General features: G+C 28.7%; 1 protein-coding gene across 1 annotated transcript; it reads right to left on the reverse strand.

Annotated features, from left to right (window-relative positions):
• Nucleotides 1-3,277: 3,277 nt before the first annotated feature.
• Nucleotides 3,278-4,036, reverse strand: LOC129290066 (uncharacterized). The gene is made up of 2 exons (XM_054926778.1): nucleotides 3,880-4,036; nucleotides 3,278-3,675 (listed from the first exon to the last, which is right to left on the reverse strand). Exons 1-2 carry the CDS (start codon nucleotides 4,034-4,036, stop codon nucleotides 3,278-3,280), a joined length of 555 nt encoding a protein of 184 aa, XP_054782753.1.
• Nucleotides 4,037-14,952: the final 10,916 nt, after the last annotated feature.

Consider the following 14,952-nt stretch of genomic DNA (forward strand, 5'->3'; position numbering starts at 1 on the left):
GGCACATTAGGTATGAGATATAATAAAGTAGCACATACGGAGTGATTCTGAAAGTTGATATTGTTAATTATAAATTATAAATTATTGATCTTTATTCTGTTCCTTATCTTTTTTATTTATACTCATTCATGTTATTATTTAAACTGTGCAGATACAATTTAAGTGCGTCTACATCTTATCAAGGTCAAGATTTCTGAAAATGGCATCCATGAAAAAAGGTACACTGAAGCCTTCTTTGACACTTGTGACTTGCCTCACTTTGGCAGAGAAGCATGGTTCTTGCCACAAGCATGAGTACAGAGGTTGTCTTTATTTTTTGCATTGAATCAATTTTAATTATTTTTTGTTGCTTCAAAGAGTGACGGAATGTGTCTTAAAAAATCCTGCTTTAAGACGATCCAAAAATTCTTTCCACTTTAATTTGCTAGAAGTGTTAGTTAATTCCATTAAGCCTATTTGTTTTTTACTTCTTTCTTTTCATTTAGGACGGATTTGCAGAGATAAAGAGGTGTTGAAGACCAAAATTACCATACGACCTTCTTTTTCTGTTTGTCATGCAGAGTCTGCATACATCTTACCCTTTTGTAATTATCTATTACTAATTATTTGATTTTGGTCTTGGAATCCTAAATTGCCATATAATAAAAGTATATTGTAGGTCAAAACATGTCTTTTATAGGAGAGTAACTGTTTAATTATGAATAGAGCGAGTTTACAATAAATCATTTATGTTTACATGTTTTCAGTTACTTGTCATCCTTCATAAGGGGAAAAAGAAATAAAAACCTTCTCTATGCAACACATAGGGATTAAAAATCAATTTGACGAAGAACATGTAGCTTTCCTAGATTATATTCATGTTAGATTAAATGAATTTCAATATCTGTAAGACTTTTAATAACTTTATTTTTTCCAAGATTCCATTTCATGTTCAATTAAATATTTCTCATTACAAATTAAACTTGACGGACTTTTAGAGCCTTGCCCAATCAAATTTTACATCGGCATGTATTAATATAATTATATATAGTAGAAGATGCTGAAACCAATTTGGTCAAAGGAAAATTGCTTGAACCAATAAAATGTTTGGCTGATCTAGTTGGATTTTTAAAACCTTTGTTATATGTACCTTGTGGGATTGAAATTCAAATCTTCCACCCATCATATCTCACCTCATTTTTAAGTTTAAGATATAGTGTGCGTTTGGTTTTCAGTTTGTTAAAAGTCAGTTTGATAAAAGTTTATTTGGCAAAAGTCAGTTTTGTGAAAGTCAGTTGTTGTAACGAAATTTATATTTGGATATATTTTTTCAAAAGTTAATTTGGCAAACTGAAAGTTGTTTGGATTAATAAAAATTTATGCTTTTCAAATGTACTTTTTAATATGTAATGATCAAAAAGGACATTGATTTATGATAATTTATAATTTTTATTATACAAGTGTAATATATTAAAAAAAGGTGAAACAAATTTAAAATGACATAAAATTTAAAATGTTAAATATTAAGAATAAAAAAATAAAATTTAATTTTGGAAAAAAATTATGTAATAAATAGTTAAACATTCATTAATATTGAATAGTTACATGATTAATGGTTCGATCTATAATATACAATCTGATCTCTAATAGAATCTTAAACCCTATTCATTTTTCTATCAGAAGCTATGCTTGAAATTACACCTGGAATTGTTGATGAAAATGCAGGCTCATCAGTATCATCGATAGTGTTAACCATCTTTTCATCTTCAAAATGCTTGAAGTCAGAATCAGTTACAGATTTTCTTCTAATAAAATTATGTATAGTCATTGTTGCACCAACAATACGAACTTACTGCACAAATGGATAGCTAGGCATATGTTGTAAGATTGCAAATCTATTTTTCTAAACCCCGAAAGTCCTTTCAATCGTGGTCCTTAAGCTTGAATGATAATAATTAAAAATCTCATTATTATTTGCAAATCCAGATGAACGCTTGAAATCTGGGAGGTGGTACCTATGAGATCTATAAGGACCTAAATATTCACGTGGAGTTGGATAGCCAGCATCTAACAAATAATATTTACCTACCAATAAAAAAACAGAAATTATAAGATCCCAAAAATATTAAAATAATTGTTTAAATTAGATAAATATGAAATATACCTTGAGGTGGATGTGGAAATTTCATGTCCGGCCTTGTGAGAGCATAGTCAAACAAACGAGCATCATGAGCAGTCCCTTCCCATCCAGCCATGACATAAGTTAAGCACATATCCCAATCACATGCGGCCATTATATTTTGTGTTGGAATACCTTTCCTTCCAATATATTTCCCTTGCTCTTCAACATTAACCACACACGGGATATGCGTGCCATCAATTGCTCCTATGGCATCTTTAAAGAATGGCCAATATCACGGATCACCTAAAATTTTTGGATAAATATCTTGAAAAGTGCGATCTTTTGGTTGGATATATTCCTTTGTTAGCTTCTCACAAGCATGCAATACATTTCTAAAATGCCTGTGAACAGTCTCTGCTGAATGTTGAAATCATTCTTGTGCCATCCTATTCTCCACTCCATGTCCAACAATATTTAGGAACATACCGACCATTTCATGAATCTCTGTTCTTCTGGTTGGACGTAGGCCATGTTGCACTAGTTCATCACAAAGTTGAAGAAAAATATCTTTTTCTATATGAAACATATCATAACAACGTTGAGGATGCCCTTGCAAAATTTCTTGCACCTATGCATGACCTGATTGCGAACTGGTTCTACAAGGCTCTTTCAATAAAGTTATTGAGTAATTGGATATTATTGCAGTAATAGCCTCAATCTCATTGTCTTCCGCATGTACAAGTATTGTAATAAGCAAAATTGCGTATTGTCATCCATAAAAACTGCATAGCATAATTAAACAACCATTACACTATTTGTCCATGACTTAACGTAAGAACACATAACACAAGAGTCAAATAACACAGTCAGTTTCAAAACAAATTAACAACATGAAAGACACTAGCTAAATTTTAAAACATTAGAAGGCAAGCTAAGATGATCTAATTTCATTTTTTGCCCAAGCACCTCAAATAGGCCACTAATGCTCTTCTGTTGTCCCTAAGCCCAATATACATGTCCCTTGCGGTCTTATCTAGCAAGGCCACAGCACACTATCCAAGAAGCACCTCATCATAAGCAATCTCCTCGATTCCATAAAGTTCTTTTGCAACCTCCAACACATTTTGGTCAACTGGTTTTGTTCCATCCTCTATGGAATTAAGAATTGTTGAAACCCTATCCTCTTGTGTGGACACCAATCGACACTGAATCAACTATCACCATTGCAAGACGCTTTCCCTTTTTGTTTTGACCACTTTCACCTCTCTTTCGCTTACTCCCTGAATTAGTACCACTACTGTATGCATTATTTAAGTTAACCTGCCCAATTTTTGGGAAAGCTCCTCCATTAATGTTTCTTATATCATCACTGTCTCCTGATCCTTCGATCAAATCCAATTGAGGCCTGTACACATCTTGTGGATCATCAGTCGTAGGTGTCCACATGTAAGTACCCTGTGTTGCAATTGGCTGGAACAACTGTGTCAATTCTTGTGCATATGGAAGTGATCTATGCCTGAATTTCCTATACTCAGGATTCTCCTGCACATTTACAAGAACTGAGTCTAGTATATCTATAAAATAAAATATGGAATGTATAGTATGCCATGTATAATTGTATACCTTAATCTTTTGACTCTACCACTCCTTTGGTGCTGAAACAGTATTCTTTTCACTATCCCATCCCAAACCGGTCTCTTTGTTCAATAGCTTGTCCCATATATTCCAATCTTTCCTCAAATTGTTTCATTTATTCTTCAACTGCTTCTTATCATAACTTCTTGAACTCAAAGCATTGAACTGTTGCATTAGTGCCTCCCAACCCTCCTTTGATAAGGTAGAGCCTTTACGCTCATTTTTCTTAACTTGCTGGAGAGCTAATTTAATAAACAATTTGGTCTCTTCGGTAGTCCATAGTGCCTTCTCTTTACTCATTTTTACTATCAAAATATCACATTCTCAATACACATGAAATTTGAGGAGTAAAAATCCATAATTGAGTTAGAGTTAAAATATTAAAAATTTTACTATCCTTTTTTATCCTTCTTAAAAATTTTACTATCCTTTTTTTGGAAACAAAAAGAGAAAAAGATTATTCGATCATAGTTAATTAACCACTTGTTATCTTAGCCACATATACTTGTTGAAAGAGGCAGTTATTCAAAAGCATCCATAAGATAATTTCTGCACTCACTCAAAAATTTAAATCATATAATTCAATAGTATGTATTAAAATAAGCAAGTTTGACCAAAAATTTGTAGCCTTTCTCATCCCTTCATCAATTTTCAAAAAATAAATTAGCTCAAATTCTTATCAAAATGAAATTAAAAAAACAAAGCAATATAGAACAATCAATAGATCAGTCACCAGAATATATTTCCAAAATACCGTGTCATATTTCAAAACATCAGCAGATCAACAGAATAATTACAAAATGCAGTCATAAATAATATTCTTGCTTGCTTATTTTTTCTTGTTATGTGAAGCTATCAAAAGAAGGCAATTTAAAAAAATTACACCAGTCTGAAAAATGAAAAAAAACAGACCAAAATGCTTCATGGTGGTCTGAAAAATGAAAGAAACAGACCGGAACAAAATAATTACAATATGCAGTCATAAATAATCTTCTTGCTTGCTTATATTTTCTTGTTATGTGAAGCTATCAAAAGAAGGCAATTAAAAAAATTCATACTAGTCTGAAAAAGAAAAGAAACAGACCGGAATGCTTCACGATGGTCTAAAAAATGAAAGAAATAGACCGGAATGCTTCACGGTGGTCTGAAAAATGAAAGAAACAGGCTGGAACAGTGGCTTCACGGTGGTCCAAAAAAGAAAAGAAACAGATCAGAACAGAGCTTCACGGTGGTCCGAACAAGAAAAGCAACAGATCACATCAAAGAGCAGAACAAAGTAGCACCATTTCCAGATCTGACAAAAAAAGTTTGGAGGCTATCATACCTTGCAGATCGAAGAGCAGATCGGAGAAGAGGATTGGAGTTCCACGAGCTGGTCGGAATGTTCACCTTTACACTCCACAAGTTGCAAAAGCTGCTGGTCGGAGTTCTCTCAGCTCCGAAATGCCGCCCAAGTCCCAAAATGAGCTTGATCCGTGAAAGAGATGGGGAGAAATTAATGGTGAAATGCAGCCACCGTTGATAAAGGAAGGAGAAGCTTAGGGAAGGAAGAGATCTGGATGTATGATGGTGGAGGAAAGGCGAAGGAGAGAAGGAGAAGAGATGGCCAAACGGTGGACTAGCGGCGGACGAGTGGCGGACTAACGGCGGACACAGAGCAGCAGCAAAGGACGAAGAACACTAATGTATCAGCTGCACAAATGAGGACCACGAGAGGAGAGTATGCGTGATATGTATCAGCTGCAAAAGTGAGGGGCATCATGGTCAATAAACAAATTAGGTACCAGCAATAAATGTCCATCCAACTGATCACGTTTTGAAAGCAACTGGGAGTAGCTTTGCAAATTTTTTCATTTCAAACGTATTTGAAAGTCAATTTAAAAAGTACATTTTGTCTGAAAAAAGAAAGCCAAACAACATTTTACATTCAAAAAGTTAAAATTTACTTTTGGAATGTAAACGTAATCAAATTCAAACACACACATAATCTTAATCATGTTTAAAAAACCAGATCAGATTGAAAAACAAAAAGTTGGTGGGTTACAATTTTTATGATGAACTAGTTAAATTAGTGGTTCAACTAGTGATATAATAATTAAATAAAAAAATATTCACATGCATGGGTGCACACACATGAATAAAATACTAAAAATACCAACAATATCATTTTTAATTCAAAGTTGTTCAATTATAACATATTGAGTTTTATTTTTTTTCATATGTATAGTTTTTTTTTTGGTGAATTCATGTGTATAGTTTTTTATTCACCTTATTCCTCTTTTAAAGCAAATAAGTTTTTAATTTTCTGTGCAATTAATTCATATAATGCCAAGAAACAAATAATACTGAATTTCATTATGATATCCTAGAGGAAAATTGACATTAATATTTTTAAATTAAATAAAAAAGTATTACTAAAATAAGAGTAAAAATGGTTTTAAAGTGGTCCAACCATTTCGGTTTCTGGATTAATTATGGTTCTATCAAAATTGCTGGGTTCAAAGAGGTCAAAAATGGTCCAACCCTTTAATGAGTTAGTGAGTCAAGTCAAGTTTTTTTTGTATTAGAGGAACGGTTGGTTTGAGTCTTAAAACACTTATCTTAATAAGGTTAGATCAAGCAGAATATACTAATTACTTACAACATCTTAAACTTAAAGTTCAAAGAGGATACCAGAGCGCACTCAAATAAAATATAAAGGCTTATTTGCTTCTTTCCTTATATATATATATATATATATATATATATATATATATATATTTTTAAAAAGTAAGACACATTAAAATAAAAAATATTTTCCCATATGTGAAGAGTGTAATTATAATATTCTAGATTTCCGCACGTCTGATGCACTGCAATTGTTATATGATAATTGTTATAAAAAAGAAAATATTAATTTAAATTTAAGATTGTGTACCATAGCTATTCCTTTTATAAATCTTGCTACCAATATTTTCTCTCAATGCTTTTCTAATTTATAATTCATTTTAACTAATACTTCAATATTTGTTTACACACACACATTTGTGGGACGGGGAATAGTTGGATTCACCGGCGAGGAGGCGCACTTCTTCCCAATGACCGATCCAGAGCATCACTCATGGAGGCCAAAATGACAAAAATTCATAAAAGTGTGGGGCCAAAAATAGATTTCTTTTTTAATTTTTCGGTAAAAAGTATGAAAAATTAAAAAAAAAAAATCACATGGGGCCCTTAGATCCGTCCTTGCTTGTTCCTTGTGATCCCCGACGTGCACATTGAAAACGTTTTGGTCACACTATTGATGATTTCCCTCTTTTAACAATTTTATAAATATTTAATTTAATTTAATATTCACACATAATACCTATACTCACACATAATACCTATATCATTTATATTTATATTTATAAATAAAAATGTTATGAAACAACAGTTATAAATATTTAATTTAATAAATTAATAAATATTGTTATTTATGAACAAAAAATAAAATTTTCAGTTATCAAACATATCCAAACATATCTATTTCATTAATTACGGGAGCATCCTTCAACAGCCATATTTTCATTTTCTCATTCGCAATGAGCATGGAGGCATTGCAGCAGAGCGCTAGTGTGGGCCCCTGATTCCTTCAACGGTTAAAATATATGTATAAATATAGCTATATATATGTGTGTATAATAATATAATAATTTTTGTCTCCTTCCATTTCAAATCTGGTCTCTTTTTCAACTTAATAAATAATAACATTAAAATTGATTGATTGATGGCAGTTGAGAAAAGAATGATGGCGATTCTTTCTTTCTTTATTATTATTATATATTTTTATTTTGTTGATACCCCAAGGCTTCAAAATTAACCCGAATGACGGCGACTCTCCCAACGTTCTAATATCCAAAAGGCAAAACCCTGGTTTCATTAACCGTCTTCTCTCCTCTTCTTCTTGCCGTGTGCTCAGTGATCTGCAACATTTCGTTCGACTCTCATCTCCTACGATGACTTCGTCTGCTCTAGTCCATTCTTGTTTTTTCAAATCTTATTTCCTGAACCGATTAAACCTCGTCCAATACCCTAAACCCCAGAATTCCATTATTTCTATATCTATCTTGTGCTGATCATTCTTACATAATTCCTCCAGTTTCCATCTCACTCGCGGAATCGCCGCCGCCGCATCCTCCACCACTGTTCCTGTATATCCACCCTCGCGGCATTCAGCGCCGTTTCCGTATCTGCTTCCGCCACAGCTATGCCCATTCCTACTGTCGTGCCACCGGCGGCCGCCTCCTCTTCCACGAGACTGAGCTTCGTTCACCCTCATATTCCGGCCACCAAGGCTCTGACCTTTCATGCCGTCGATCGTATCTATCCCTCATGGACTGATCTGATCCCCACTCTCTTGACTTTCCTGTCTCGCGATCGTTCGATTCGATAATGTGGCCAAAAGGAGCAAAGGCCTTGCCGAGGGCATCTTTGTCTCTCTCCCCATTATTCTTCAGGGGCTCGAAGGTATACTGTCTTATTATTAGTAGTTTTTTCTCGTATCCTCAATCTAGAAATTCTATTTATGCTTGTCGTTTCACTACCAGTTAGGCCATGAATTGTTAAAAACAATAAAATGGCAGCAAAAGATGACGGTGGTGAGGCAGACCGTGGCAAACATTGCGTGGCTTCTCCCATCTGTTCAAGATGTCACTGATCGTATCAGGTACCAGGTACTCTTCGTTTATGGCTCATAATACTGATATATTATTTCTTAAATTTCTGCTGATGTTCTTTTCTTTTAAAGTTTAACTACCCCCCGGTTAATGTTTGACTACTTAATTCAGAACTCCTAGTGAATATAATGTTATTTGCTGTCATTTTCGAAGTATTCTGACATTTTATGATATATCCTTTCGAATGGAGGGTCACTCTGTTGTTGATTGCTGGGTGGATTTATGATATTTTTTGATACCTGTTAGCATCCATCTTGTGTGTTACGGAACCAATACATCATACCTTATGGTCTGTGTCATGTTGTATTGTTGTTCACTACTTCTTTTATCTAAGAAGAAAGAATTTCTCAGTTAGAAAATACTATTACATATTGTCCATGAAATTGTTTTGCAGCCACATGCTTGATGCATTAAAATGACTCCACACAGCTTCCTTTTTTATGGATAACCATCACACCAATCTTCTCTATTGTGATTGATGTAGGACTCGAGGAAACCACTATTCACATATACCATATATAACTAATTGCATTCTTTTTCTTTTTTTCCTCTTAGTGCTTTTTGTTAATTTTTCTTACATTTTAAATCTTTTTTAAATAGAAGAATATCTTTTTAATCTTTGCACTTCCTATATTATTTATCTACATTTTAGGTTTAAACTTGATTTTTTTTATTTAGCTTAGATATGTCTTCGAAAAATGCTTTATGTTTATATTTTTCTTGACATCCTTCTCAATTTTTAAATTAAGGTCATCATTTATGAATAATATTAATCATGTATTCATAAAAAATGTATGATATTTTCAAACATGTATAGTATTTCCATTAAAAAAAATATGTTTTTTGATTTGGGACTTGAGGAAACCACAACACACACCATGTATAACTCACTGCATTGTTCCTCTCTGTTTTTTTCCCCCTCTTGCTTTTTGTTGATTTTTCCATACATTTTAAAGCTTTTTTATATATAAACATTTTTTAAATCTTTGAACTTCCTATTATTTATCTATATTTTTTGTTTAAAATTTATTTTTTTGTTTAGCTGAAATATCTCATGAAAAAGTTTAGTGTTTTATAATTTTGTTGATATCTTTATCAATCAATTTTTAAATAAAAGCCATCATTTATGAAAAATGTTAATCATATATGCATCATATTATCACAATTTTATAGTATTTTCTTTTAAAAAAATATTTTTGATGTGGGACTTTAGGAAAGCACCATACAAACACACCTTCTGTAACTCCTTTCATTCTTTCTCTTTTTTTTCTTCCTTTTGCTTTTTGTTGATTTTTTATTACATTTTAAAGCTTTTTTTTTTAGTATAAGCTCATATTTTTAATATTTGCACATCCTATTTTTTTACCTATATTTTTTTGAATTTGATTTTTTTTATTTAGTTGAAAATATGTCTTCATAAAGTGCTTAATGCTTTATATGTTTATTGATATCTATTTCAATTTTTAAATAAAATTCATCATTTTTAAATTATGGTAATCATATACTCATAAAAATTGTATCATGTTATCAAATATTTATACTATTTTCTTTAAAAAATTATATTTTTGATGGGGGACTCGAGGAAACATACACTCAGTCATATGTAACTTATTGTATTCTTTTTTTTAATGTGTTTTTTTGGTTGATTTTTTCCTTACATTTTAAAGTATTTTTTTTATTTTAAGCACATCTTTTTAGTCTTTGTACTCCCTATTATTTTGGTATATTTTCATATAAACTTCATTTTTTTAGCTTAAATATGTCTTTGAAAAGAGCTTAATGCTTCATACTTTTCTAGATATATTTTTCAATTTTTAAATAAAAGTCATCTTTTATGAATAATGTTAATTATATATTCATAAAAATGTATCATGTTTTATGGATAATGTTGATATCTTTCCTAAATTTTTAAGTATAATTCATCATTTAAGAATTAGGGTAACCATATATTCATAAAAATTTTATCATATCATCAAACATTTATAGTATTTCCTTTTAAAAAATATATTTTTGATGTCGGAGTTGGGGAAACCACCATGAACACACTGCATATATAACTTATTACATGCTTCCTCTTTTTTTTAAATGTGTTTTTTTGTTGATAATTTTCTGACTTTTTTAAATTTTTTCTTTCTCATTGCATTCTTTCTCTTTCTTAATTTTTTAAATAAAAATAATCTTTTATGAATAATGTTAAATCACATATTCATAAAAATGTATCATATTATACAACATTTACTTTATTTTCCTTTTTTAAAAAATATTTTTGATGTGTGACTTTTGGAAACTACCATGCACTCACACCATATATAAATTCATTGCATTCTTTCTCTATTTTTTTTCCATGGAATTTTTGTTGATTTTCCCCACCATTTTAAAGCTTTTTCATAAATAAGAACACATCTTTTTAATCTTGGTATTTCCTATTATTTATCCATTTTTTTGTTAGATATGGCTTTAAGATGTGCTTAAAATATTATATTTTACTTAATATTTTTTCAATTTTCAAAAGAAAGTCGTCCATTATGAAAAATGTTAATCATATTCACAAAATGTATCATATTATCAACTACATTTAAAGTATTTTCTTTAAAACTTGAGGAAACCATGATACATTCACATCATAAATAACTCATTGCAAGCTTCCCCTTTTCTTTCCTTTTGTTTTTTGTTAATTTTTTCTTACATTTCAAAGTTTTTTTTCCTTTTTGAAAAATATCAGCTCATCTTTTTAACAATTGCACTACCTATTCTTTATCTACAATTTTTGTTTAAACTCTCGATTTTTTTTTTGCTTCTTTTTTTTAATTGTGCATATTGTTGATTTTTTTCTTACATTTTAAATTTTTTTATTTTAAGCACATCTTTTAAATCTTTGCATTTCCATATTTTTGTATAAACTTATTTTGTAGCTTAAATATATCTTTAAAAAGTGCTTACTGCTTTACATTTTCCGGATATCTTTTTAAATTTTAAATAGAAGTCATCTTTTATGAATAATGTTTAATGTGTGATATTATAAAACATTTACATTATTTTCTTTTCTAAAAAATGTTTTTGATGTGGGATTTATAAAAACCATTTACTTACACCATATATAAACTCATTATATTCTTTCTCTGTTTTTTTTTTCTCTTTTTATTTTTGTTAATCTTTTCTTTTTGAAAAATATCAGCTCGTCTTTTTAACATTTCCAATTCCTATTTTTTCATCTATAATTTTTGTAAACTTGATTTTTTTAATGCTCATTTTGTTGATTTTTTTCTTACATTATAATTTTTTTATTTTAAGCACATTTTTTAAATCTTTGCACTTCCTTTTATTTATATATATTTTTGTGTAAACTTCAATTTGTATATTAAATATATTTTAAAAAAGAGCTTGATGCTTTACATATTTCTAGATTCTAGATATATATATTTTTTAAAAGTCATCTTTTATGAATAATGTTTAATGTATGATATTCTAAAACATTTACAGAATTTTCTTTTTTTAAAAAAATATTTTTGACGTGGGACTTTTGAAAACAACCATTCAAAGCTTCGCCCCCACCCCCTTTCTTAAGGTTAATTTTTCTCCTTACATTTTAAATCTTTTTTCTTTTTGAAAAATAATAGCTCATCCTTTTAACATTTCCAATTCCTATTTTTTTATCTATGCTTTTTTTAAACTTGATTTTTTTTTACTTCTTTTTTTTACAAAACTCATTTTAAATAATATCTTTTCCAATTATTTAATGAAACTCATTTTTTATGAATAGTGTTTAATGTATGACATTCCAAAACATTTACAGTATTTTGTTTTTTTAAAAAAATATTTTTGATATGTGACTTATGAAAACCATTATTCACTTACATCATATATAAACTCGTATTCTTTCTCTTTGTATTTTTTTTTTCCTTTTCTTTTTCTCAATTTTACTCCTTACATTTTAAAGATTTTTTCTTTTTGAAAAATATTAACTCATCCTTTTAGCATTTCCAATTCCTATTCTTTTTTCTATGATCTTTTTTAAACTTAATTTTTTCCTTTTCTTTTAAATTTGCATTTTGTTTATTTTTTCTTACATTTTAATGTTTCTTTTATTTTCAGAATATTTCTTAAATCATTGCACTTCCCATTATATATGTATATTTTTTTTATAAACTTCATTTTGTAGCTTAAATATGTCTTCAAAAAATGCTTAATGCAATACATTTTTTTTAGATGTCTTTTTCAATTTTAAATAAAAGTCATCTTTTACTAATAAAGTTTATAGTATATTTATAAAAATGTACGTTATTATAAAAATTTTTCATGATTTTTTTTTAAAAATATATTTGATCTGGGACTTATGAAAGCCATCATTCACTTACATCATATATAAACCCATTCATTCTTTCTCTCTGTTTCTTTCTTTTTCTTTGCGTTAATTTTTTTTCTTACTTTTTAAAGCTTTTTTCTTTTTGCAATATATCAGGTCATCTTTTTAACATTTCCAATTCTTTTTTTTTACCCATAATAATTTTTGTGATCTTTATTTTTTTTCCTTTTGCTTCTCTTTTGTTTAAACCTACATTTTGTTGATTTTTTTCCTTACATTGTAATGAGTTTTTTTATATCTTTTGAGCATATTTTTTAAATCTTTGCACTTCCTTTTTATTATGTATTTTTTTGTATGAAATTCATTTTGTAGATTAAAGACATAAAGTGCTTCATGCTTTAGATATTTCTAGTTATCTCTTTCATTTTTTAAATAAATGTCATCTTTTACTAATAATGTTTTATGTATGATATTATATAACATTTACATTATTTTGTTTTTTAAATAAATTTTTGATGTGGGACTTATGAAAAACACCGTTCACTTACACCATATATAAGCTCATTGCATTCTTTCTCCCCATTTTCCCCCTTTAACTTTATTTAATTTTTCTCCTTACATTTTAGTGTTTTTTTTTTCTTTTTGGAAAATATCAGCTCATCGTTTTAACATTTCCAATTCCTATTCTTTAAACTATATTTTTTAAATTGATTTTTTTTCTTTTACTTCTCTTTTTTTAAACGTGCATTTTGTTGTCTTTTTCTTTCATTTTAATATTTTTATTATCTCAAGCATTTTTTTAATATTTACACTTCCTATTATTTATGTATATTTTTGAATAAACTTCATTTGTAGCTTAAATATATCTTCAAAAAGTGCTTAATATTTTATATTTTTTATATATCTGTTTCAATGTCTGGTAAAGATTTAATTAGCTGATCTTTTATGAATAAAAATTATCGTATATTTATAAAAATGTATGATATTATGAAACATTTACAGTATTTTTTTAAAAAATATTTTTGATGTGGGACTTATGAAAATTACTTTTCACTTGCACCATATTTAAACTTTTACATTCTTCCTCTGTGTTTATTCTTTTTCCCTTTTCTTCTTGTTAATTTTTTCCTTACATTTTAAAGCTATGTTCGTTTTGAAAACTACCAGCTCATCTTTTTATCATTTTCACTTTATATTCTTTTTTCTATATTTTTTGTTTAAACTTGATCTTTTTTGGCTTCTCTCTGAATTTTTTAAATCTCCGCAATTCCTTTTATTTATGTATATTTTTGTGTAAACTTCATTTTGTAGCTTAAATATATCTTCAAAAAGTACTTGTTGTTTTACACTTTTCTAGATATCTTTTTCAATTTTCTTTTTATAAAAGTCATCTTTTATGAATAATGTTTAATGTTTAATGTCTGGTATTATAAAAATTTTATATTATTTTGTTTTTTATAAAATATTTTTGATGTGGGACTTATGAAGGTCATCATTCACTTACATCATATATAAACCCATTGCATTCTTTCTCTCTGTTTCTTTCCTTTTTCTTTGTGTTAATTTTTTTCTTACATTTTAAAGCTTTTTTCTTTTTCAAATATGTCAGCTCATCTTTTTAACATTTTCAATTCCTATTTTTTATCTATAATTTTTGTGATCTTGATTTTTTTTTTCCTTTCGTTTCTCTTTTGTTTAAAAGTACATTTTGTTCATTTTTTTTCTTGCATTATAATTTTTTTATTCTTTTGAGCATATTTTTTAAATCTTTGCACTTCCTATTATTTATGTATTTTTTTAGTGTGAAGTTCATTTTGTAGATTAAACATATTATCATAAAGTGCTTCAAGCTTTACATTTTTCTAGTTATCTCTTTTGATTTTTAAATGATTGTCTTCTTTTACTAATAATGTTTTATGTATGATATTATATAACATTTACATTATTTTGTTTTTTAAATAAATTTTTGATGTGGGACTTATGAAAATCACCATTCACTTTCACTATATATAAGCTCATTGTATTCTTTCTCTCCATTTTTCCCCCTTTACTTTTATTTAATTTTTATTCTTACATTTATTATTTTTTTAAAAAATATCTGCTCATCGTTTTAACTTTTTTTTTCTTTTGCTTCTCTTTTTTTAAACGTGCATTTTGTTGACTTTCTTTCATTTTAATGTTTTGATTATCTTAAGCACGTTTTTTTAAATCTTTGC

Source organism: Prosopis cineraria, unplaced genomic scaffold, assembly GCF_029017545.1.
Source record: "Prosopis cineraria cultivar Desert tree isolate PC_DT_omini unplaced genomic scaffold, ASM2901754v1 PC13, whole genome shotgun sequence".
NCBI lineage: Eukaryota > Viridiplantae > Streptophyta > Magnoliopsida > Fabales > Fabaceae > Prosopis > Prosopis cineraria.